The 25,501-nt window shown below is 39.9% G+C and overlaps 1 protein-coding gene across 3 annotated transcripts in view; it reads left to right on the top strand.

Moving 5' to 3' along the window:
* NRF1 (nuclear respiratory factor 1) overlaps positions 1 to 25,035 on the top strand; it is a 101,231-nt gene extending 76,196 nt beyond the window's left edge. For 2 of the 3 annotated variants that reach the window (XM_089676918.1, XM_089676920.1), the window contains exon 11: positions 16,521 to 25,035. In XM_089676918.1, the coding sequence (XP_089533044.1) occupies positions 16,521 to 16,684 (164 nt within the window). In that variant the 3' untranslated portion in view covers positions 16,685 to 25,035. Of the gene's footprint in view, positions 1 to 7,567; positions 7,651 to 16,520 lie in introns of all 3 variants that reach the window. The other variant, XM_089676921.1, reaches the window with a different exon arrangement.
* Positions 25,036 to 25,501: the final 466 nt, after the last annotated feature.

The following is a 25,501-nucleotide window of genomic DNA, read 5'->3' as shown; positions in this document are numbered from 1 at the left end:
ATATATATATATAATTTTGATTTTAAATGTAAGGCTGCTGTCAGTTTGTAGCTTTTGGCTAATGTCCAAGCAGGCAGTCATATGTTTAAAATGCTGCTCTGGTTGCCTAGCCCCAGTATACAAACTAATCGGAAGAGGGTGCTCTGAAAGAGCAGCTTGGTTTTAGTTGAGTTCAATAGATAGAAAGCAAATTTTCATATCTTTAGTTGGTAGTGTATTTATTAAAAAAAAAAAATGACAGCAGGGTATGCTGCAAGGCTTGGCATTCAAATAAACCTGGCACAGTGGGTGTACGCATTAGTTTTCAAATCAGTTTCTGTATCCACATGGAGCCATGCCCCTCCTTTAAATTGTTGAACGCTGGAACCTTTACTTATTAAGGCTCTGGCATTTGACTGTAGAATGACAGGATCTGGGCCTTAGTGCCAAGAGGAGATGGGATGTTGTGTCAACTTGCCCTGGGTTCAAGTAGCCCTGCAAGTGCACAATGCCAAGTTTTAATATTGGCATTTATTACAATTAGATGCCTGCAATTCAGCAGCATTATTGCCCTAAGATAGTTTAGATGAATCACACCCATAGTATTAGGAGATATTGTGTGTTGTAGCTTTCTAGCTTTGTTTTTAGGTGAAGAAAGAATTTAGAGTGTAGTTTTCTTTCTTCATTCTAATGCTTAATATGCGTTTTGGGCATTGTGTCTGATAGTAGCAAAAATGTCTTTCTGCAATTTTTACCAGCATTCTACTAATACTAAAAGCAACTTTGCAGCATCTGTCATGATTTGACTACATGTATACATATATGAGAATATATTCAGCTAGTTTGTAGAGAAGGTATACTGTTGTTTTTGTGATATGGTTTGCAAACTGATGCACATCTGTATTGTAACACGATGACCATTTTCATTGTTTCAGGAAAATACTGCCTTTGGATATCTTGGTTCTTTCATGGGTTAATTGCAGCCTTTGTATTTTCCAGAAAAAAATTACTAGTACTAGATATTTATGTCCTTCTGGAATGCCTTTTTAAACTCCTCAAATATTGCACTTCTCAAGCAACGCTTTTAACAGGTGGCTTTGAAACCTACACCTTCCTAGGTCACAGGGGATTTCATATTACCAGCTGTCAGTGTTATTTGTATTACCCTATTACTCCTATAGATATGGTTGAGACTGTTCATGTGCCTCAAATTAGAGTAGGGTGAACTAGAGGCACACGAATACCTAAAAATAACAGATTTGGAAGGGAATTAGCCGAAAGGAGCTTTAAATTCCCCACCAATTTGCCAAGGGATAGGTGATTAGTTTGCATTTCTTGTAGACCCTAAATAAGCTGCACAGACAACAGGATTCTGGAAAAAAAAAATCTGTAAAATAGACCATCCCCTTCCCCAGACATGGGAACATCATATGTCTGTAAGCAATTAATAGATAGCAGCTATCATAGAGGAAAAGTAATATGATATGAAAGGGAAGTTGGCAGTGATCCCAGAGGACTGCTCCCTTACCGTACAAAATCCTGCACAGTAAAAGAGTTCTTTCTGCTTAGGTAAAGAATATCTCAGATATTAAGGTAGTTTTGATAGCAGGATTACTTTTTGTTGCACGTAAAGTTCTCCTTTTCTTTTCCATCTACATAATGTACAAGTATCATATATTCATTGACCTTATTTTTACACCCTGTTATCTAATTATATTTCTTATATTATGTCACCATCATGCCCCCTGCAATTGAAATTTCAAGAAATAGCAGAATTGACTTCTGAAATGAGAGGAGGTGGAGAGCATGAGAACTATATATCCAATCACATCTGAAGTTTCCTATCTGCACTTATGTCATATTATAGGTCCTTTAGGTGTTTGACATTGTATGACCTGATTTCTCTTTGATATAGTTCAATAAAAAATACAGGTCTTGTCCCTCTCCCAGCTTGAGATTGGAGAGGAAAAGTAGACAAAATAGACTGACAAGCTAATCTCTGACAGCCTGTTCTCTCCTTCTGTCAGCATGTTCCTTGTTAGCATGATTGGCTGTTTCTTTCTCTCCTAGTCTGAGCTCTGCTGTACAGGGAGAATGATCCCAAGTCAAATTACCCTGCTTGTGTTAAAACAATACATAAATAAATACATGTAATGATAATAAATACGAGCCTGCATTCATTTGTGTCTTTGTGTTTGGCCCCATTCACATTTCATGTAGTGGGAACAAGTATTCCTGCTTTTGGGTTTTTATGGGGTTTTTATAATGGGCTGCCCTATGCATGACAAAAGCGCTAAAGAAGCACCTGCACCTTTTCTGGCTCGGGGTATCACACATTTCTTCAGCAAACCGCACATCCAGTAACCCTGCTTAGGGTGCCATTAAGAATGAATGGCACCCTAAGCACATTGTGCGTTTTGCCAGTTTTAGTGCAATCTGGAATCACATGCAGAATCATGTGATTTTTGCCTGTGATTCTGCATTGCTCAGATGTGAACATGGCCTTAAAGACAAAATTGCAATTTTATGCAGCATAATGTACAACCAGGCAGTTTTCACACATATTTTCAGTTCAGCTTCCTGTGTTTCTTTTCTGCCTCCAGACAACTCATTGTAGAACGAGCCCAAATAATCACTTAGGTCCCGGAAGTAAAGGAGTGAGATTCCTCACTGTGCAGTATGGCAGGGCTATGTAAATTATTTCATTGACTCAACAAACTTTATGAATGGTTTGGCAGAAAAACAGTCAGTCATTTTGATTTTGCCTGGAGGTCTGCTTTAATTACAGACGTGTAATCTATGTGCTGTGTTACACAGGGTGGGGGTTTATTAATGAGAAACACATTGTTTGAGGAAGTGGATGGACAATATCATAGGTACCTTTTTTTTTTTTAACAGATATATTTTATAGGACCTAAACGATGAGGGTCGTACTAAGGTACTAGGTTTAAGTACAGTCATGGCCGAAATTGTTGGCACCCTTGATATTTCTCCAGGAAATCATGTATTTCTCACGAAACGTATTGCATTAACACATGTTTTGCTATACACATGTTTATTCCCTTTGTGTGTATTGGGACAAAACAAAAAAAGGGAGGAAAGAAAGCAAATTCGACATAATGTCACACAAACCTCCAAAAATGGGCTGGACAAAAGTATTGGCACCCTTTCACAACTGCGGATAAATAAGAATGTTACAAGCATGTGATGCTCCTGTAAACTCACCTGGGGCAAGTAACAGGTGTGGGCAATATAGAAATCACACCTGAAAGCAGATAAAAAGGAGAGACGTTCACTTAACCTTTGCATTGTGTGTCTGTCTGTGCCACACTAAGCATGGACAACAGAAAGAGGAGACGAGAACTGTCTGAGGACCTGAGAACCAAAATTGTGGCAAAATATCAACAATCTCAAGGTTACAAGTCCATCTCCAGAGAACTAGATTTGCCTTTGTCCACAGTGCGCAACATTATCAAGAAGTTTGCAACCCATGGCACTGTAGCTAATCTCCCTGGTCGTGGACGGATGAGGAAAATTGATGAAAGATTGCAACGCAGAATAGTCCGGATGGTGGATAAGCAGCCCCAAACATGTTCCAAAGACATTCAAGCTGTCCTGCAGGCTCAGGGAGCATCAGTGTCAGCGCGAACTATCCGTCGACATTTAAATGAAATGAAACGCTATGGCAGGAGACCCAGGAGGACCCCACTGCTGACACAGAGACATAAAAAAGCAAGACTACAGTTTGCCAAAATGTACTTGAGTAAGCCAAAAGCCTTCTGGGAAAACGTCTTGTGGACAGATGAGACCAAGATAGAGCTTTTCGGTAAAGCACATCATTCTACTGTTTACCGAAAACGGAATGAGGCCTACAAAGAACAAAACACAGTACCTACGGTAAAATATGGTGGAGGTTCAATGATGTTTTGGGGTTGTTTTGCTGCCTCTGGCACTGGGTGCCTTGACTGTGTGCAAGGCATCATGAAATCTGAGGATTACCAAAGGATTTTGGGTCGCACTGTAGGGCCCAGTGTCAGAAAGCTGGGTTTGCGTCCAAGATCCTGGGTCTTCCAGCAGGACAATGACCCCAAACATACGTCAAAAAGCACTCAGAAATGGATGGCAAAGAAGCGCTGGAGAGTTCTGAAGTGGCCAGCAATGAGCCCAGATCTAAATCCCATTGAACACCTGTGGAGAGATCTTAAAATTGCTGTTGGGAAAAGGTGTCCTTCCAATAAGAGAGACCTGGAGCTGTTTGCAAAGGAAGAGTGGTCCAAAATTCCGGGTGAGAGGTGTCAGAAGCTTATTGATGGTTATAGGAAGCGACTGATTTCAGTTATGTTTTCCAAAGGGTGTGCAACCAAATATTAAGTTAAGGGTGCCAATACTTTTGTCCAGCCCATTTTTGGGGTTTTGTGTGACATTATGTCATATTTGCTTTTCTGCCTCTGTTTTATATTTGTTCCAATACATACAAAGGGAATAAACATGTGTATAGCAAAACATGTGTTAATGCAATACCTTTTTTGTGTGAAATACTTGATTTTCAGGAAAAATATCAAGGGTGCCAACAATTTCGGCCATGACTGTATGTATTCGCAACATCTCCAGCACCCCTTACCTTCCATGTTGTTGAGAGATTTGCAAATTAACTTGTGACATCTCAGCAGAAAGCCACAAAGTAACTTTCGTTCTCATCCATTGAAGGGCACAGAAATGTTTTAATCTTCAGGTTATACGGACTCCTACAGGAAGTTTGTACCCTTTTCCTTTTTAGGCACTTTCTAGACCCTGTCTGTTAACGAGTAAGTTGCGGAGATAGTTGTCCAGGACCGTTGACATTACCTCAATGCTTTCCCTGTCTGATGACTATTTCTGTGAGTAGACTGACTGAGCTGATCACTTGGTGTTCCGCTTACTGCTGAGGGGTTCATCGCTGATTCATTTCTCTACCTGCGGGTGTAGTGTGACATGTGCACTCTATGCTCTTTTTCCGTCAGCATTCAAGAAGTATGTCCCCACTGCTACTCTTTCATTGCAGAGAGATACGTGGAACTCTGGTCTTTGGTCCATTCATACTGCCCGCCTACAATGATATGGTTACCTCTAGTCATCCCACCCTCACTTGCTGTCAGTGGTTGGGATCCTTAAGTACATAAGGCCTAGTCTTTTGCCTTCAGCTACATTTCTTCACTGCCATGACAATATAACAGGGGATACAGTCCCATTGTGCGAGGTGCCTCCAGCGCATTGACTATGGTGCTGCCTGCAGCATGTCTACTGATTTAGCCTGGAACCATCTTGCCCTCTGTTTCTAAAGTCTTTGCCATCTCCATAGTCTTCCATAGGAGGTTTTTACTACAGTCACATATGGGTTTATGGCCCAAACCACACAGTTATGTTCTGATTCTGAACAAAGAGTCCACAAGCATAACATTTTGGCTCTTATTGATGCTATGTGCACTACCTTGAAGCTAGAGGATCAGTCTGTTTTATCCACCAGTGATATTTCTAGTCTAGGATCCTATGACCTCCTATACCTTTCCAGTGCACCCACAGTTCCACGTCTTCATATATGGGAATTGGAAACACCCTAAAAAGATGTTTGCTCTGCCCAAGAGCTTATTAACCTTTATTCCTTGTAGAAGATTTTGTTAAAATGTGGGATATCCCTTCTGTGGCTCTGGTGTTGTCCATCTAAACAAAGCGACCCCCATTTCACTGTAGGATGCGTCTGTATTTACAGTGTAAGTTCATCTTCAGGAAGATTTTTCCAAAAATCCCCCTATGCAATTCTGTATCTATAGAATAGTACATACCAGAGCACCTCCTGTTGTAAATGGTGAAGGTCCCCACTTACAAATGCAGGTGTTTTGGGACCTCTCCAGAAAAACCGGCCAGCCCCTCATACCCCTGTCTTGCATTTTGCAGGACAGACCGAATTATCACAGTAATGCGCCCCCTAGTGGCAACTTCAAGCTGTTCAAACTGCATGTATATGCAGTGCTTTATTTCTCGGCTCCAGCTAAGTTTATTAGTAGCCGCTCCCGGCTGTTCAAACTGTATATGTACATGGACTCCTTTTCTAGCTGAGTTCAGCTGGAGACTGCACTTAAGCAGTTTGAATGGCTCGGAGCAGCCACTAGTAAACTCTGCTGAAGCCAGTGAAGGCACATATGGGCAGCACAGTGGCTAAATGGTTAGCACTTCCGCTTGGCAGTACTAGGGTTGTTGGTTCGAATCCCAGCCACGGCACCTCCTGCCTGGAGTTTGCATGTTCTCCCTGTGCCTCCGTGGGTTTCCTCTGGGTACTCCGGTTTCCTCCCACACTCCAGACATGCTGGTAGGTTAATTGGATCCTGTCTAAACTGGCCCTATTATGTGTATGTATGAAGTAGGTTAGGGACCTTAGATTGTACACCCCTTGAGGGTTAGGGACTGATGTGAATGTACAATATATATGTAAAGCGCTGTGTAAATTGACAGCGCTTTAGAAGTACCTGAAATAAATATATAATATGGTGTGAAGGGTCTGGAGCAGCCACTAGTGGGCACATTATTGTGGTATTCAGCCTGTTCTGCAAACAGCAGGATAGAGGGGAATGAGGGGCCAGCGGTTTTTCTGGAGAGGACCCCCAACACCTACTACTGTAACCTGTCGAACTGAGGGTGAATTCTGGGCACCTTGTCTTTCACACCAGCATTTAGATGCTGGTGTGACTTCACCACCATGAAAGAAACAAGAGTCTTTCCTGGTTCAGGAGAGGTAGTTTGGTTCCAGGGATCTAAATTTTATTCATGTTGATTCCTGTCTTGAAGACCATTTCTACCAACCTTGGCTTCTAGATATGGAGGAGAGGTCCATGCACCTAGCTGCATCTAAGACCCTGTGTTGCACGTGAGAGACATTGGAGGAGGGCCCTGTGTCACCCTGAGCTGTCCGTGAGCAGAATCGGCCTGATTCACAGATTTGTGAGGAAGGGCTTTCTGGCATTTTCTCTGTTTTGCATTCATACAGGCAAATATTCTCCCATTTGAACCCCTGTAGTCTAAAGTTTTTATTGTCTGTTTTTACTAAATACCTGGTTAATGCTGCCAGGGAAACTTGATTGCTGTTTTAAACTGGCCACACTAGCCATAAAAGAAGATCCATTCTAGCGTAACTAGTTTGTATCTCTTCTCCTTACTTGGGAGCTACAGGATGCCATGCCTACAGTCCCATAGTTAGATTAGCTGTCACACTCAAATCCTGAACTTCACAGTTGTAGTGACAGGTGCAGGAACCATGCTATCTGCAGATCTGCTAAGGGAGCACCAGCAGAAGCTGCTGAACAATGTCTTCAGGCTCTACCCTCATCCCTTCAAGCCTTGAGAGGGGAGTGATGCGTGGTCATGTGACTGCAGCAAAAAGGAGCTGATAAAGTATATCCAATTCACTTTTTTTTAAATGACCATGGAGCTATGTGGTATTAATAGTGCCTAGTGTCATTACATGTTTTTTACATCCTTTACATTCACATACACTTTGACCACATTTGGTTGTGGAATTTTTACTTCCCTGAATGTGAATTTGTTTTTTTTGTTTCAGCTTCTTGCGTGGTCTATGGTTTGGTGCTCCCTTCCCTGCTGAGTCAGTGAACTTTCTTTTTTCTACTTATTCTTGGACATAAGGTTGGTTCCCAGTGTCTTTATTTTGGGCATTTTTGGCAGGGAGTTCTGCCTCATCCAGTGTCAGATTCAGGCATTTGTCTTTTGAGGCGATTTTTGGGTTGCAGGCAGTTTCAAGTTTTGTTTTGTTGGGCCTGTCAGTGATTTGTTGCTGTTGCCCACCCCTTAATTTAACTGCTTCTGGATATTCCAACAGTATGTGATTTCCTGGGCTGGCCTACAGATTTTTTTTTTTTTTTTTGTATATGACCTCCTGTGTCCTTCAATAACTCCAAATAAAGAATTCCATTTCAAATCCATTTTTTGTAATCACTGTAAAACCCTTTTCTTGGATTCCACTGAGGGACACAGGTCCCACCACTCCTATCTATGATCATGATCTTACAAAACAAAGGCATTCTGGTAGTAGGAAGGGTTATCCTGGGCTGACTTACATTTTTTTTTTTTTTTTGGTCAATGCCCAGTCTTCCTGCAGGCAGCTGTGTAATCAGGTGAAAGACTTGTGTCCCTCAGTGGATTCCAAAGAAATTTAATTTTAAATTTAAAAATTCTATTTTGCTATTTCTGCCCACTATTTAACTACTTCCCGTCCGGCCCATGTACATAAATGGCCGGGCAGGAGCAGGTGGCCGTTTCTAAACGGCCTCCGCATTCATTGCCTGAGCGCGCTCCCTGGGAGCGCGCGGCATCGCTATCCGGTGCCTGCTGTGTCCTGAGGACACAGCGGATCACCGATCGCTGTAAGGGACCTCTGTGTGATCATTGACCAATCAGTGATTACATGAATAGTAGTAAGCAAGATGTCACTTGCTGACATCATTGCTTACTACTAGTGAAATCGGTGAATGATTACAGAGGTTACATGATACAAGGTTATAGTCACAACAGCCTTGTACCATGTGACAAGCTGTGACCAATCACAGCTCTCACAGTATTTCTCAATGGCCGCAAGAATGCAGCCAGAGAGGAGAAATGATTGCTTTTACAGCCTTTATGGGTGTAAAAGCGATCAGTGTAAAAAAAAAAAAAAAAAATCTTCATCACCCCCCACAAGTAGTACAGTGTCACCATGGTTATACTCTACTGCTAGGGTGACAGTATGTTATAAATAAATAATATTTAAAAAAAATTATTTTTGGTTGTAAACTAATTTGGGTGGTTATTTTACTAAAAAGATAGCTAAATTAATTTTGGCCAAGATTTATGGAGAAATATTATTTGCAAACATTTGTAAGGAAAATGCTTTTTTTTTTTTTCAAAATGTTTGGACTTTTTCATTTATATAGCAAAAAAAATAAAAATCCCAGTGGTGAATAAATACCACCAAAATAAAGTTTTATCTGAAACAATTCTAAGAATTTCATATGGGTACAGTGTCATTCAAAGTGTGATAGTGCTGAAAATTGGCCTGGACAGGAAGGGGGTGAAAGTGTCCGGACTTGAAATGGTTAATTAAAATGATTTAGTAGTATAGTTGCTGTATAGTGTAACCGTAACTCTTCTATGCAATTAGAAATGTCTGGTATTTCTACATAATTGGTCATGTCATTTGCTATAAAACAATTTGTTACTGGTCACTATAAATGCAGATAGTTGGGAAACATTTTATTTGCAGATTTTTGACCATTGCTTAACACTTTTGTCCTGCACCTCTATATAGGACATTCTGAGGTGATGCAGATGCAGTTGAGAATAGTAGATTGTTAATGTGAATGTATAAAGGCCACAGTAATGTACATTTTAGACACTGCACCAAAGGTACAGATGTATAGACACTGCAGTTTATAATAGGTTAATCTGCCTATGGGGTTGTGTTTTGCATTATGGCTTGCGGTCTTTTGTAATGGGTGTGGAGCAGGCCTTGTTCTGCCTATCCTCCTCCCAGTATACCGCAGTGCGGAGTGGATGGAGCAAGTCTCTGTCCTGATTCCCCTCTCCTCCCCATGACCTTCCCAGCCCCTGACAGCTTGCTGTGCTGTAAAGCAGCTCATGTGACTGCAGTAATCCAGAGCCAGCAAACAGCTGTGCAAGAACATAGCAGGATGAATCAAGCCTATTGTTCCGCACTGCAGACCTGTCTCGTTAGGCAGTGCTTTTAATGCATTATGTTGTTACACAGTGCCTTGTAGGATTGTTGCTAGTAGAGGGTGGGTTGTGTGTAATGGTTCCTGATCAATTGTTACTACTATTGGAACCATGCCCAGGGTGCAGTACAGATTTCATTTGCACTCACCGTCCATCATAAATGGATTAGAAGGATCTGCAATAGCTGCAGACACCCTTTTAACTGGGGAAAATGTATATATTTACACACACACACACACTCACACACACTCTCACACACACACACTCTCACACACACACACTCTCACACACACACACTCTCACACACACACACTCACACACACACACTCTCACACACACACACTCTCACACACACACTCTCACACACACACACACTCTCACACACACACTCTCACACACACACTCTCACACTCTCTCACTCTCTCTCACACTCTCTCACACTCTCACACACACACTCTCTCTCTCTCTCTCACACACACACACACACTCTCTCTCTCTCTCTCTCTCTCACACACACTCTCACACACACTCTCTCTCTCTCTCACACACTCTCACACACACACACACTCTCACACACACACTCTCACACACACACACACACACTCTCTCACACACACTCTCACACACACACACACACACTCTCTCACACACACTCACACACACACTCATTAAAAACATTACTTTTTTATGCAAGCAGTGCAATTACCTACATTTGACTTGGTATCAGCCTCTTGCAATCCCTGTACAACTGAGTTCAGACTGGAAGAGGGAGAAGCAGCACAAAAAGCCAGTCAGTTGTGCTGCCACACTCATGTGATAACAAGGGGCTAGAAGTAAAAGACAAAATGACAGCGAGAAACTCAGTAATGTGCTACTTCTCCTTTCACTGTGCAGTAGTAGGCTAAAGGTGGGACCAGACCTGTAAATGTTCCTAAACTGCAGTAGAGTAAAAAATCATCTCCCTTGTCCTGCCAGAAAGGGCTGTGCTGTGTGGCAAAGCTGTGTAAATCTCAGAACTGAATGGGCAGAGATACAAATCCTTAGCTCCAGTATGTTTTTAATCTCTGTTTTAATCCGTTTGAATGCAGTTCAGCTTCAAGACTTTTTTTTTTTTTTTTTTCTTTAATGGTTATTTCATTACAATGTCAACCTAATAAAATATCACAAATTAAGTTTATTTTACCCAAAAGGAACCTACTCAATGTAGATTGCCCTGGTTTATAACAGGTTTACTTGAAAGGCATTCTGTCATGAATGACAGAAGTGCTGGAATTACAATTGCTGCTCTGTTGTTTTTTTTTTTTTTTAAGGTGTACTCTCTAAGCCATCCTTCTCCTTCGTTTCTTGTAGACTTAACAAATGTGAAATGAACAGGTGCAAGTCAGATGCTGGGACATTTAATTCATATATGCTTGTTGTAGGTTGTTTACTAATCAAACCATCAAAAATAAGTCGCCAGTGGCCATTTCTATATTTCTACCCTGGCAGACTCCCTTTAAAGTGATAATAAACCCTTACAAAAGCAACTAGCCTCAAGTGATGTGCAGTGAAGAATTTAAATCCTCCCACATCAGCTATACCTGTTTATCTGTAGCCCTCTCTCCTCCACAGCCTTCCAAAGTAGACAGACTGGATGGTATTTCTCAGCTTCCGGGAGGTATGGGATGGGGATCTAACGTTGCACTCCCCAGGTCAGACCAGAGAGCTGAGTGTAATCTGACATCTGAGTGTAAAGCATGGACAACCCCTGTACAAAATCTCACAGGGAAATTTGCACATCTGAGGGTGTCAGTCACCTTTTGCTTGGGATGGGGTGGGGCGGTAGAGCCATCACTGTGGATTGCCTGCTGTTTGTGTGAATAACTTCTGACAGTTTTCCTAGAGGACGGAGAGAGCAGCCAGGATCTACACTACGTGTTTTGGACTAATAGCATTTCCATGTTCTGTGTACTTTGGGAGATCAGATATAGTGAATGCAGGGTCATGGGTGTAATAACACTTTAAGCTATAAATAAAAGCTTAATAATAAAACCTGCAATCTGCAATAAAACCTGCAATCTGATTACTATGCACAGCTGCCCCAGATTCTGTGTATACCAGTTTTAGTAAAGTACCTGCCCCCCCTTCCCCATCACCCCATATTTATGTTATGACGGATGCAACAGAAGTACTGGAAAGAACCATTTTTGACCACGGAATGAGGCTTAAAGTTGGGCATGGGCAAACCCATCTGGCCAAAGAGGTCACCATGGAATATGAGAAGTCAGAAGGGGATCAACTTGCCTGTTACAGAAATACACCTAAAGTCTCCTGTCTGGTAGTCTAATAAGTACCCAATCCAGTTAATATGAGATGTATAGGCCTTTTTAATTTTTTAGGACTTCCCTCACCTTCTCTGTATGAGCTTTCTTAATTTGAGTATCCCATGCTCCCCCTACCAGACACTGCAGCTCACAGTGAGGGTTTCAGCAACAGAGGCAGTGCTGTCAATCCAAGTAGCTAATAGGTGTGGCCAGGTGCTAATTGAGAAACTACAGACATGTGAATCATCAGTGACAATGCTGGCAAGCACAGCCTACAGGAGAGCGACAACTCTGCTCTGATTTAGCAGCATTGCAGCATCCTTACACCAATATCAATCGACGCTGCATTAGGTGGACTGTCCTGCCAAACTCAACAAGACTTTGTAGGGGAGCAAAGAGAAAACTGTAAGCGCAGATGACCTTTATAATTAAGTGCTGTAGCCATGTGGGAAGCCATAGTTGTACTTTAATAAAAATGTACAATGACTGCCTAGCACATATATTCTTTTGTATATATGAACCACTTGCAAAGCTGAATGCGTAAACAGCCATTTGTTTTCAAGGTCTTATTTTGCTGTTTTAGCCCCTTGAATTACATTTAATGCTTCTTTTTTGTGTTTTTTTTGCTAGACTAGAACTATAGTGCCCCCTTTATGCTTGGCATACGCATGCCAGCTTTCTAAAAATTTCAGCCAGGTTTCATAATCCAAACAATAAAATGGGTCAAACTCCAAAACCAATTTACGAGTTTATTTCTTCTCACCTTGTTCATTATATGGATCAATACCACATACACATATCCCTGCCAGATGCATATAAATATACTTAAAAAAAAAAAAAAAAGGCTTGCCTTTAGTTGCAGGTTTTTTTTTTGTTTTTTTTTTAAGGATTTCAATAGGGTGGAGGGAGATTAGAAAACTGTCAGTTTTTGGGTTTTTTTTTGTACTTTCTGCTCCTGTTAGGGAGATTCACCCTCTCCATTTGTCCTGTTTACCATTATCATTGAAAGTAAAAGAAAACGCACAATTTTGGGTTGACATCAGAACAGTAATAGAGGGAAAATTTTCCAATGGGGCATTAGTTTTGGTGACACCCTGGAATACCCTGACTTTTGAGGGATATCCACTCACTTCCTGTGCTGACTATGGGACAGGAAGTGAAGGGAAATCTCCCCTATGGGACACCAATAGCAAATAGTAAGGGAAGGGTATATAACCCCTCCTATTTTATTTCCAAAATGGAAAAAGAGGTTTTGCCTTTACTTACACTTTAAATGCATAGCACCTGTTGGTGGTGGGTTGGCTTGTTTTTGCATTTGAAAGCTAAATGTATTCGACTGGAATTATTAGAAAATGTGTATGGGCAGCATTGTGGTCATCTTCTCAGATGGCATAGTTTTATTACTGTTAAATTAAGCACCTCATTCCTCTGCCAGTAATTTTAAAATTAAGGTCTGACAAACCCTGTGGCTGCATGGTGGAGTGATCTTTCATAACTGCAGATTCATACTGTGTGTGTGTGTGTGTATACACACACACTAGACTCAGTCCATCATGCTTTATGCTGCTTCATTTTCATTCAGTCTGCCAGGATATGCTTGAAGCAAGGGAGCCCTTTCATTGCCTTGCAGTTAAACACTGTGCACATTCCTACAGTGGAGCAATCACAGTCTACAGGGCAAGAGTGCCTTGTATTAAAGCTCAGTGGACAGACAGTGGAGTGATTAAGCCCTTGACAAGTATTAATCAGGTTTCTGATTGTCCCGACACAGCATCTGGTCAGGCGTGGGGCTTTGATTAGGCTAATCTAGTCTGCACATGTCCATAATCCAAAGTGGGGGATTAAGACCCTTTCAGTTTTATTAAAAGACGGTCACGTCTCTCCAACACACTGAATCTCGCCCCCAATGTCATCAATATAGTAAGGTACTGCAGTATCTGGTGTACACAATATGCATCTTATTCTGTGGTACCATCTTATTCTAAAGAACTGTTCATTCATACTCATTTCATAGCCAACTATCCCATGTAACTTTATACTTCATTTTTAATAAAGATTTAATTGCAGAATTAAAAAAAATAAATCTTTCCAAGCAACCTGTTGGTGTCGCATTTTATCATGACGTGCAATATAAAAAAAACTATACAAGCTTTTTGTATGTTCTTTCTCTGAGATAAGGTGTATTCATCATATTCCCCTTTGCTACTTAAAAGATATACAGGTATAATGTACCATCTTCTCAAAATCTATAGAGAAAAAATCATTAAAAACATTCCAAAAGCTTAAGTTGTTATACAGATCAATGTATGTATGTATGTATGTAAATAACTTCATCAGTATTTTTTAAACAAATTTTTGAGAGGATGAAAGAAAAGGCCCACCTGCAGTTGCTAGTGAATTCCCACTTGGCTCCATTGTACCATGGAATAGTGAGGTTTGCAGGGATGCTCAGCTCTCCTGTTGCATAGAAAGACCTAAAGGGTACATATGAATCCCCTTGAGACTTTAACAGCAGAAACAAAATAGAGGAAATATCTAAAAGACAAATTGTCAGTTTTTATTCGCATAAAGATTTTGGCCAAAAGGCCTATAAAACCTGATAATGATTCAACTACAGTTACACTTACAATAAACAATGGAATACAGATACACCGATATACATGAATAAATCTTGGTTGATAGCAGTGTAGTCTTCCAATACCTCCCAACATGTCTAGGAATACGGTTCCTTCTTCAGGGGTCAGATGGGTTTCGTAGTGCTGTGTCCTAACAGACAAAACATCAGTAGTGTACACAGGGAGGATATTCAGAGCATTGTTTTTAAAGACGATACATAAATATGTATTCAAGAAATACAAGAGCGACAGACAGTATTTACACTTAGTCAATATGTATGTCAGTATGACCATATCCAGTGCTAGTAAAAATAACCCAAAAAGAGGGGAAAGGCCCGCGTCCACCTAGAGTCGCCAGGAGTTCGCCATCAGCATCCCCACAGTTTGCCACACAACTACAAGGGTCCCAATAGGTCACAACAGGGATATCTGGCCGGTCTGACTAAGGTGTATATAAAAGGCCACAGTTATCTAACAAGATTATAGTCATAAGCCATGCATGAAAAAAGGCAGTATATTCAACATATGGGATCCAAATAAAGGGTCCCTTAGGAACAGACCCAGAAAGACGTATAGAAATATATAGTTGGAAGCATAACCATAAAAGCCATAGAGAGAGGCAACAATGGATCTATAAGCAGTAAGGCCATGTTCAATGGGTACCCAAAATGGTGATGTGATATATATATATATATATATATATATATGTATGTATGTGTGTATATATATATATATATATATATATGTATGTATATATATTATATATATATATGTATGTATGTATGTATGTATGTAAAAGCTAAGAGAAATGTGGCCAATCAAGCCCCTGAGTGAAAGAAGCACACCCACCGCTCATATGCAGCATGTGCGGCATGCATCATGGGATCCTCTGGTGTCGCTCTCTTGTTAAAGGAAACTTAAAGTGGTTGTAAAGGCTGAAGGTTTTTGACATTCATGCATTCTATGCATGCAGGTAAAAACCTTCACTATGCAATTCTCCCCTCAGCACCACCAATACTTACCCGAGCCCAATCTTGATCCAGCAATGTGCACGAGTGTGGCTGCTGTCCCAGCTCTCTGCCTCCTCATTGGCAGACAGCAGTGGGAGCCATTGTTTGCTGCTGCTGTCAATCACAGCCAGTGAGGAGGAAGCAGAGGGCGGGGCCATGCCCTGCTGTCTGTGTCTATAAATGCAGTCAGGAGTGAGCCTGCAAAAGTACCCTTTAGCGAGCTGGGAGCGCCTGCTGGGGACCCAAGTGGATGTACAAAGTAGTTTGTGTCACGTTTTTTATTTAAAAATAAAAATTTGAACCTTTAGTATCACTTTATAAGTACTGAGAAGATATTCTAATCTGCCATTGCTGACAATTTTAATAACTGCTAGTTGCATGTTATTAAGTAGTGAAGTTGGAATGGCTCATTGGTGTAATTGTTCCATGTCAGTAACAAAATAAAAATGATTGTCACCAAAAGATGAATTGAACAGTCAGGTATTTCAGTTGATAGGTCAGCTACAAAGATTAAATAGGTATACAGAATTAAAGCAAGATTGTCAGAATGACAGCCTGACACTTACTATTTTCAAAGGGAAGATCAGCAATTCAGCTTCCATATTTCTGTCAGGACAGGCTTCCTTTAAATATTTAAATATATATTTTATGCGGTTTTTGGTTGGTGCTTTGTTATTACCACTGATTTATATATGCTTTTTAATATATAAAAAAAATCAGAGTATGTAGAAGGTTCTTTGCTTTAAACAAGTTGCTGTATCAATGTTGGTGTTTAAAACTAGATATTTGGATTTTAGTTATTTTGTTTTATTCCTGTTCGTTCGTGTTATCAGTACTGACAGTTTTCTGGTTCCTTCCAGGTCTAGTTCAAATCCCTGTCAGTATGTATCAGACGGTGGTGACCAGCCTGACGCAGGGTAATGGACCCGTCCAAGTTGCCATGGCTCCTGTCACTGCAAGGATATCTGATTCTACAGTTACAGTGGATGGGCAAGCAGTGGAAGTGGTTACTTTGGAGCAATGACTGTTACAAATGGGACATGTGTGATATGATTTCCTTTTCCGCTCATCTCCCTGGTGTTTTGAGAAGGAGAATCTATAGGCATCTTCTGTTGCTTGGAGACCTGTGCCACTGAAGGGATCACTGAAGACTCATTGCCAAGCCTTTATCTCAAAGTTTCTTTTTGCCTATACACTGGTCCTATTTTCCCTTAAGCATTTAATTTATTTCAGTAAAACAAGCGTCGCTTGCATCAGTCAGCTTTTTTAACCCCTTAAAGACTCAGTGGGACATACAGCGCACCGTGGAAAGGATAACTGATGTTTAATTTAATTTAATGAGCAGCTTCTTGCTATCAAAGATAAGAAAACATGACATGATGTCCTCGGAAGCAAAGACTCTTGTGGTTTTAATATTCTACTTTTGGACTAAAATGTTGATATTGCAATGAAAGTTCAGGTCTCTATGCTGCATTCATCATATACCTTAGCAATCAAGGCCTGGACACATTGGTTATAATTTTAGAAAATGAGTCTTTTTTTTTTGTCCTCTTTAGGACAGTGAAATGTCTGTAATAGAAGTAACCAGTAAGCATTTGTAATGCCACCTCCATTGCGAACTGCTGAAATTTGTAGATTAACAGAAAGTCACAATCTATTTACCAGAGCCTGAGTAAAAGAACATTCAGTTAATATATAGTCATAATTGTCTAAATTAATTCCGGCTCCACATAAATTTCCGTGAGATTGCGCAGTTAAGCAATAATGTCCATTGCGTAATGTAACTTACCCATGTCAGTGTTACATCAACTTGAGAGGTTGGTTTGACAGTGTGACTATATATATATATATATATATATATATATATATATATATATATATATATATATATATATATATATATAATACATCGGGGCTCAGGGCATTGGTTTGGTAATGTCTTTCTACTGTTCTGTTATTTTACTGCAGAAAATTATACTTGATTTAGATATTTTGTTACATAGTCTTGAAAATATAGGATCTTGCATTTAAAACGTATTTGGAGAAATAATTAAGCGGCATACACATCTATAACTGCAATTTTGGAGGCTGCTATGCAAAATTTTGTTTTTTTGTTGAACATTGTGGATCCACATGTATCCCTAAGTGAATAGCGGTTGTTAAAAGAACACAAATGCAGAGTTTTAGGAGAATTTGTTTTGTTTTTTTTGACTGTTGCTGCTAGTGTTACATCTGAAACAATGTTGTCCTTCCCATTCATATTGTTTTGAATTCATTTTTCTGAATTTCCTAATAGTCATTGTTTAATTTTTAGCTATAAGCTAACATTGCCTTCATCTTAATAAGTGGCATTGTTTCATATTTGCAGTGTGCTGTTCAGGAGCTGCCACAGTGATAGTTGCTTTCTGTGGCAGTATATTGACTAAAGTGAGCTTGAATGCTGACCATATAGCTGGGTATACACACCAACATTAGGAACACATTTTTGCTTACAGTCATTAAATGCTCAAAACATCTAAAGCTTGGTTTGAATGCTCAGCACATTGAATGCAAAAACATGGTCCCTTGGCACTGCAAATGAGATTTTTGCTGTTTCATATGTACTAATCTGTGATAGAATACTTGTCTGAGTAATTGCATGAAGGTATTCTGTGACAATCCAGGCTGTTGCTTCTAGCTCAACTTCTAGCTGATGCCATAAGATACATCACTTTTTGCATGCCACAAATTTTGAACCGCTGGAAGTCACTGTGATGGCGTCAGCATAGACAAAACTACTATTTTTAAAACTAGTTGTGTGCAGGCGACTTGAGGTGCCTACTGTCAGGTTGTTACTATGTTGAGTGCAACAACAGATTCACTGAATGATTGGAAGGTTTTTTTTTATCACTTACTGGAAACATGAATTGAACAACAATATGAACAACATGCTGCAGTGTCCTAATCCTATAATTTAAAGTGTTTTTATTAAACTCACAATAAAATCAGTCTGCATATGCATGCTTGTCATATTCACTGTGGAATCCTAAGGGGATAATCCTGCAAATTATGTAAAAAGGCTGTTTGATCGTGCCTTGTCTGATCCTACCTTTCTTCCACAGTCCCCAATCCATCTGCTGATAGTACAGAGCCCTAGGAGGCACTATGCACATGCTCAGTTTGATGTGTATTGCTATTGCTTTTTTTTTTTTTTTTTTTTTGCTTTGGGAAGATGCATGTGATCGGCACAAAGCCAATTGCACTGTCCAGACAAAGGGTCAGGGGTCCTGCAGCTTCATAGGGCTGTCAGAGGAGAATGAAAACTGCTCCTGCAAGCTTTATCCAGTGCTCGACCGGACACTGAAAGAAGTCACAAGACTGCTATATACTGCTGATGGGAAAAGGTATTTAGTAGTTTATATTTACTAGAATAATTGCATTTCCATGTTCTGTGTACTGTGGGAGACCAAATATAGTAAATGCAGGTTTAGGGCCTAGGTCTAGTAACACTTTAAGTTAAAGCAGTATTAAACCCAAAAGCAACATTTATTGTATTATATTTCAGTGTAGCATTAGCTTAGCTTAGCATTTCTTAGATATGATGGCTGCATTCAATTTCTTTTAAAGGCATTCTTTCCTTCATTTTCATCTGGTGATCTAGCCAGTAAATGTGTTGTCTTTCAACAGAACAAGTTGTCCTGCAGATGTAGCAGTTAGGGGGTTGAGGCAAACCCTTTGCCACTGACAGTGGTGCTTACAATGATCAGCTTTTATTTATGTAAAACGTTTATCCCGAAAGAAACAGAACTGCTGCTTAAAAAGTGTGAGCTGGATTTTGGCTTCAGTTTGTTAGTGCATCTAAATCTGCTAGTGCATCTAACACTACTCCTCCCAGACTGACAATGCTGCTGTATAAAGGTGTCTCTGTTGCTTCTTCATGTTGTTTGTCTAGGCCCTGTGATACAGGAGGCGTGTTACTAGCTAGATCAACAGGTAAAAACCGAAGGAAGAAAGCCTCTACATGTTTGCTATTACAAAAAAAAAAAAAGGTTTACAATCACTTTAAGGCACAGTAAACATGAAGTTAGTTTTTAAATGTGGAAACTTTTTTGTCTTGGATACTCCCAACAGTGAGATCTGCCTGTCATCACTTCTGACTGTTCCCACCTACCTGACAGTCTCGGGATGTTCTTGCCTACTTTTTTGTGTTGCATTTTCTCCTGTCACATTTTCCATAATATAAAATATTAAAAAAGTGCAATAGGGAGAGCATCATATTTGGCCAAGGAACCTGAGGGTAGAGATTTCACTAAGAGAGCTCCCAAGAAATATAAAAACTGTCACGTTTCTTAACCACACAGCATCTACCAAAAAATAAAATGTGTTTTGGATAGACTGGGGAAGGCTTAAAACATGTCAGGTTTGTAATGCTGTCCATATACCTGGTATGGAAATTACCTAAATTTGTCCTGGTGATATACACTCCCAAATGGGCGGAAAAAAGCCAACAGTGACTTTATCCATTCTCTACTTAATCTAAAAATAACAAAATGCTTCAGACATACGTTAAAGCACTATTAAACCCAAAACAAAAAATGTAATGTATTGCAGCTTACCAATCCTTAGATGTGATGGCTGGTTTAATTTTTCCTTTTTAGGCTTGCTTTCTTCTATTTTCATATGCTAATCCAGCCAGTAAGTGTTGTTTTTCAAAGGAACAAGCTCTTCCAGATGTATCCATTTATATGTATGAGACAAACCATTTAACACTGGCAGGACTGCTTACAATGATCAGCTTTTATTTAATCGCCTTTTTCCCAAAAGGAAAACTGTTTGCTATAACTGATTATAAAGTTTGAGCTGGAGGTTCGCTTCAAATTACTAGTGTCTTTAAATCTGCTAGTACATCCAACACTACCCTCTCCCCCATACTGACAAATCTGCTGTCTGCTGTGCCACCCGTTCTCATTCATCCAGAGTGTGGCTCTCTAAAACAGGAGGTGTGTTTACTGACCAAATCACCAGCTGAATAAGAGGGGGGGGAGCCTAAAAAAGAAAACTAATGCAGTCACCACATCTAATGAATAGTAAGGTGCAGTTTATTACATTTTTGGTTTTGGGTCTAATACTGCTTTAAATAAAACAACATTTTTGTGGAGACTGACCCTTTTACATATTATATTGAATCGTAATTGCAATTATTTTTGTTTGTTTTTGCATAGCATAGGGAAAGGTTAGAACCTCTGTTTTTGTTATTGCCATCTGTATCCCTAATGGAATGAGTTACAATCTCTGTTTTGGTGTCTGCTCTCACAAGGACAGATAGTAGTGGGAAATCCAAACTCTTTGATTGGTCAGTAGAACAAGACAAAATGGGAAATCTTCCAATGGAAACACCTGTTTGGGTGAAAACTGACACATTTGGAGAAATGTCTGATTGTGTTTGGGGAGGAAAGTGAAGGGAAATATCTCCACATATACTGTACATATGCTTTACTGGATAAGTGTATGTTCAGCTGAAACCTTTTTATTTCTAATCATTCCAGTCTCTGACAGCAGTCGCCCAGACCAATAGAAAGGGAGAATCTACCTAACCAGGGTAAGAAACCGCACTCAAAATTGACAGTTCCAATATATATACTTTATCCAAAAGCTAAACTTTGGCTATACATAAACTTTGCTGCAGTGACATTTTATTGTGGGTCAAAGTGGAACCAAAGGCAAAATCCTTTGGTTTTTTTGGGGGTTTTTTTTATTGCTGGATATGAACAGCATAAGGGAGGGTTCCTTCACTTAATTTCCTGGTGACAATCAGGGCATTGCTATGGTAGAAATGCTATGGTACCAATTCCCTGTACCACTATGACAGAATTTGAGGGGACACTTCCATTGTAGACTTCATAGTAGACACAGACAGCAGTCAAATAGAAAAAGGTGATTCAGCATAGCGTAGCAAGTTTGAAATTTATTGAGCCAAAGAAGATTTAAAACACAAATGTAATTAAGTATATACATCAATGGTAAGCTTATGCAATGCCACTGATGGCCAAGGAGCACACTGCTATTACTATTGTTTAAACAAATCTGAAATCCCCAGTAGGCGTCTACCTTCATATTACCTGATTGGTGACCCCACCTGTCATTTCATTACTTGGTAAGTCACACCCCAGATATGGTAGCACTGCTTCATGCTTTTATTTATTAGTAATTAAAAAAAATAAGAAGCTTTAACCCATTCTCAGTCAAAATACAAAAAAAGTAAACCTTAACCTTACTAGCTGTAAGTTCCAAAGCATTGTGGATGGTATATTCTTTTAAGTGTTGGTGATGGGTACGTGGATATATTACTGATCTGAGAAGAACCCCCCTGTTAGTATATATGTCAAACCTTATACCTTTGTAAAAAAAAAAAAAAAAAAGTCAAACCTTGTGACTTCAGTGTTGCAGTTTGATTTACAGCTTTTTTCCTTCTATGTTATCATGTACATATTGCCTATAAGGGAGTTGGATGATGAAAAGTTTTTATACCGATCACTGTTTTGGCAGTAAATGCAAGTCTTCTTTCTTTTGGTTTACATATTGCTATAACTTAATAACTTTTCTCTGCTCCTGTTTTGATTTAAATGCTATAGATTTCTGTTTATCATTCAGAAACCGTGTTTTTATGGAGTAAGTATAGGCCCTAAGAGTAAAAATATACAAAACACAAACGCTGCTCAATCCATAGTTGCTTAAAGTGGTTCTAAAGGCTTTTTACCTTCATGAATTCTATCCATGAAGGTAAAAAACCTTCAATGTGTAGCTCCCCCCTTATACTCACCTGAGCCCAATCCAGTGATGTGCACAAGAGCAAAAGCTCTCCCAGGTCTCTACCTCCTCATTGGCTGAGACACAGCAGTGGGAGCCATTGGCTCCTCCTGCTGCTGTCAATCACAGCCAGTGGGCAGCAGGGCTGAGCCTTGCTGTGGGGGGCACACAGCAGGGTGGAGGGGCCTGGAGTGCTGGCGGGGGACCTGAGAAGAGGAGGATCGAGGCTGCTCTGTGTAATATTATTGCCCAGAGCAGGTAAGTATGACATGTTTTTTTTTTTTTGTTTTGTTTTTTTTTTAATAAAATCTGAACCTTTATTACTACTTTAACTGTGTTTGTTTGTATTTCTTTTTTGGATGTAGCATTTGGTCAATATGCTAATGGTTCACATAATGAGCTTCAGTGACTACCTCCACACCCTTTGACACAGCAGGCATAAGTGTATATGTTCAGGACCATTGTACTGTAGGTACAGCTTTATGGTAAAAAGAGCCCTTTGATGATCAGGGGCACCTCTCCCACTGCACCTTCCCTTTTTTTTTTTTTTTTTTTAAATAAACTGTTAAAAATTCTTGAACCACTGTTCCTACACAGACTTATTAACAAAAGTATGGTGATGGAATGGTTGCTAATGGTTTCACATAATAGTTCAGAGAGTGAGACCTGGAACTTTTCAGGTTCATTGTGGAAATGATTAATCATTTATGTGTACCAGGGCCAAAGAGGTAATGTTTTGTAATGGGCATCAGATTCTCAGACACATGTATGCAGTGCAAAGATGACTTGATTTCTTTCCTTCCACCACGGGTGCGAGGAAAGGAAATCACTGTAATCATTGTGCTGTACAGGCTGGGAAGTCTCTCTGCCGGGACAACACAATAGCACCATGAGAGTCATTCCTCCATCAACACCGACTGTGTTGACGGGGGAATGCCTCCCACAGCGCTGTTCTGCTCTCCTGGCGGAGAGCCTTCCTAGCCGGCAGCACTTGCCTGTAAATAAAAATCTGACAGGCTGGTTTGTACCAAACTTGATCAATGGTTCGACTTGGGTACAATCAGCCTGCCAATACATAGATTGCATATCGGCTGGTTCCTGCTGAACCAGCTGAATTTGATCCATGCATCGCCAGGTTTAATGTTGCTGGAAGGTAGAATTTTGCCATAATTCCATAATCTCACCTGTAACTTGAGGGTTCCATCTTGGCCTAGAGTTGCCATTTTACTAAAAAGGTATTATGTTAATAGAAGTGGAGAGCTACCATACTGTCACATGGCTCCTATGTAAACCAAAGCCCAGAGGTGACTTGCTGACCGCAGTAAACTTTTCTTGTTCTCAGGTCAACCCTTATGCCTATGGAAATATCTTAATGCTTCCCCATCCCCTGACCAATTTCTAATGCTCCCAGAATGCAATTCCTCAGCTTTGGCCACATAAACCAGTTAAAGAGTTAAATATCTGTCATATTGCATGTAATATACTCCACTGACTCAATGCAGCTCTACACTTTTCATAGTGAATTAAGCATAGAGCAGTAAGAGCTTCTGACTGACAACTCAGCATGACAGTCAGAAACCAACATTACATCATGAAATTAGCACTTCTGAATGACACCTTCCTGCTGAAGGAGAAGCCCTTTCATTGGATATAGTACATCTGATTGATCGTCTTTTAAATTTAATTTGTGCTTTAGCTCATGGGGCCAAGACATGGCAAGTACACAAGCCATACATGCACAGGGCTGGTCGTGTTCTATATAACAAATGTATTTTTTTAATTGAGCACCTGGGGAGCCAAAGGAGCTGGATGGTTTCACTGCAGATAAAAATGAGTAGCAAATAAGTTTTTTGTTCATTTGTTCTAGATTTTTATCGTAAAGAGGGAGAAGAAAATTATGTAGCACTCGGGCTTGTTGGTCAAATTCAAACAGCCACGGTAAATCTTGGAAAGCTAGCTGTGAATCTAGAGTAGCATTATATTTATATTAAAATGAAGGCAAAGCAAATTAGAAAAAAAAAAAAGCCAGCTGTGTTTTGGTAGACCTAATAATAGACCATACATTTGTTGGTGTCACAGAAGACTGGAATTGCAGGTGTCTGGGTAGATCTTTATTACATCCCTATTTGGCTCCAAAAAAACTGTCAAAATATTACTAAATCATATTTGAGTAAATGATACTGTACACCTGCCTCACTTATTCCACCCTGTGCCTCCCTGTTATGTGTCCACTATGTCCCTACCACTCCAGAGCATGCAGCAGCTTTGACTGACCCACCAAAGGCATTCTTAACATTTCTGTAACTCTGTTTTGTACATAAACCTTTCCTGTATAGAAAGTGGTATTCTTTGTTTCACATAATGTGTGTTGTCTTTAAAAACATTTATATACATATAAGCCTAGCTTGTACAAACTTTTTTTTATCGGTGTTAAAGATTTCTTATAACTTAAACGTTTTGTTTACTGCAACACAAATGTTTTATTGAGAAATTTGGAATGACAAACCACTGTACCCTGCTGATTATTTCAATTGTCCCACTTTACCCATCCATTTTCCATTGCATTGAAAAAATAAATTGTTCAACCCATTTGTTTGTGTCACCAGGTAATATAATGCTGCATACATGTTTTTTTGGTAAATCTAGTGCCAATCCCATGTCTTTGGAAGCCTCACACAATGTTATTTGTGAGGAACAGTCAGCAAGTTAGAAGATCTGTCCTGATTACCATTGTCCATCCCTCTGTTACGCCAGCACCACTTCCCGTTCTTTACCCAAACCTAGTTTACAAGTGGTGCTGTGCAGTTTAAAAGACTGCTTTCCCTGAGGACGATTGGATCATGCCTATCATCCGAACTTCTTCTTTTGGCAGCCTAAATTCGCTTACTAAGATGAGTCAGTGTTCTTAGATTAGGAAAGGAATTTTCTCGCTTTCTTCCCGTCTATACCGTAATCTGATTTTAACAAATCCTTATGCATAGACACCCTAGGTAAGAAAAGGTAAAGGGATAGTTTATGCACACTGTAACAAAGGAATCCACAGTAAATGTGATTT

This window comes from Staurois parvus, unplaced genomic scaffold (assembly GCF_062004578.1).
Source record: "Staurois parvus isolate SC_StPar_1 unplaced genomic scaffold, SC_StPar_1.0 ptg000175l, whole genome shotgun sequence".
NCBI lineage: Eukaryota > Metazoa > Chordata > Amphibia > Anura > Ranidae > Staurois > Staurois parvus.
This window is presented reverse-complemented; position numbering and strand designations above follow the sequence as displayed.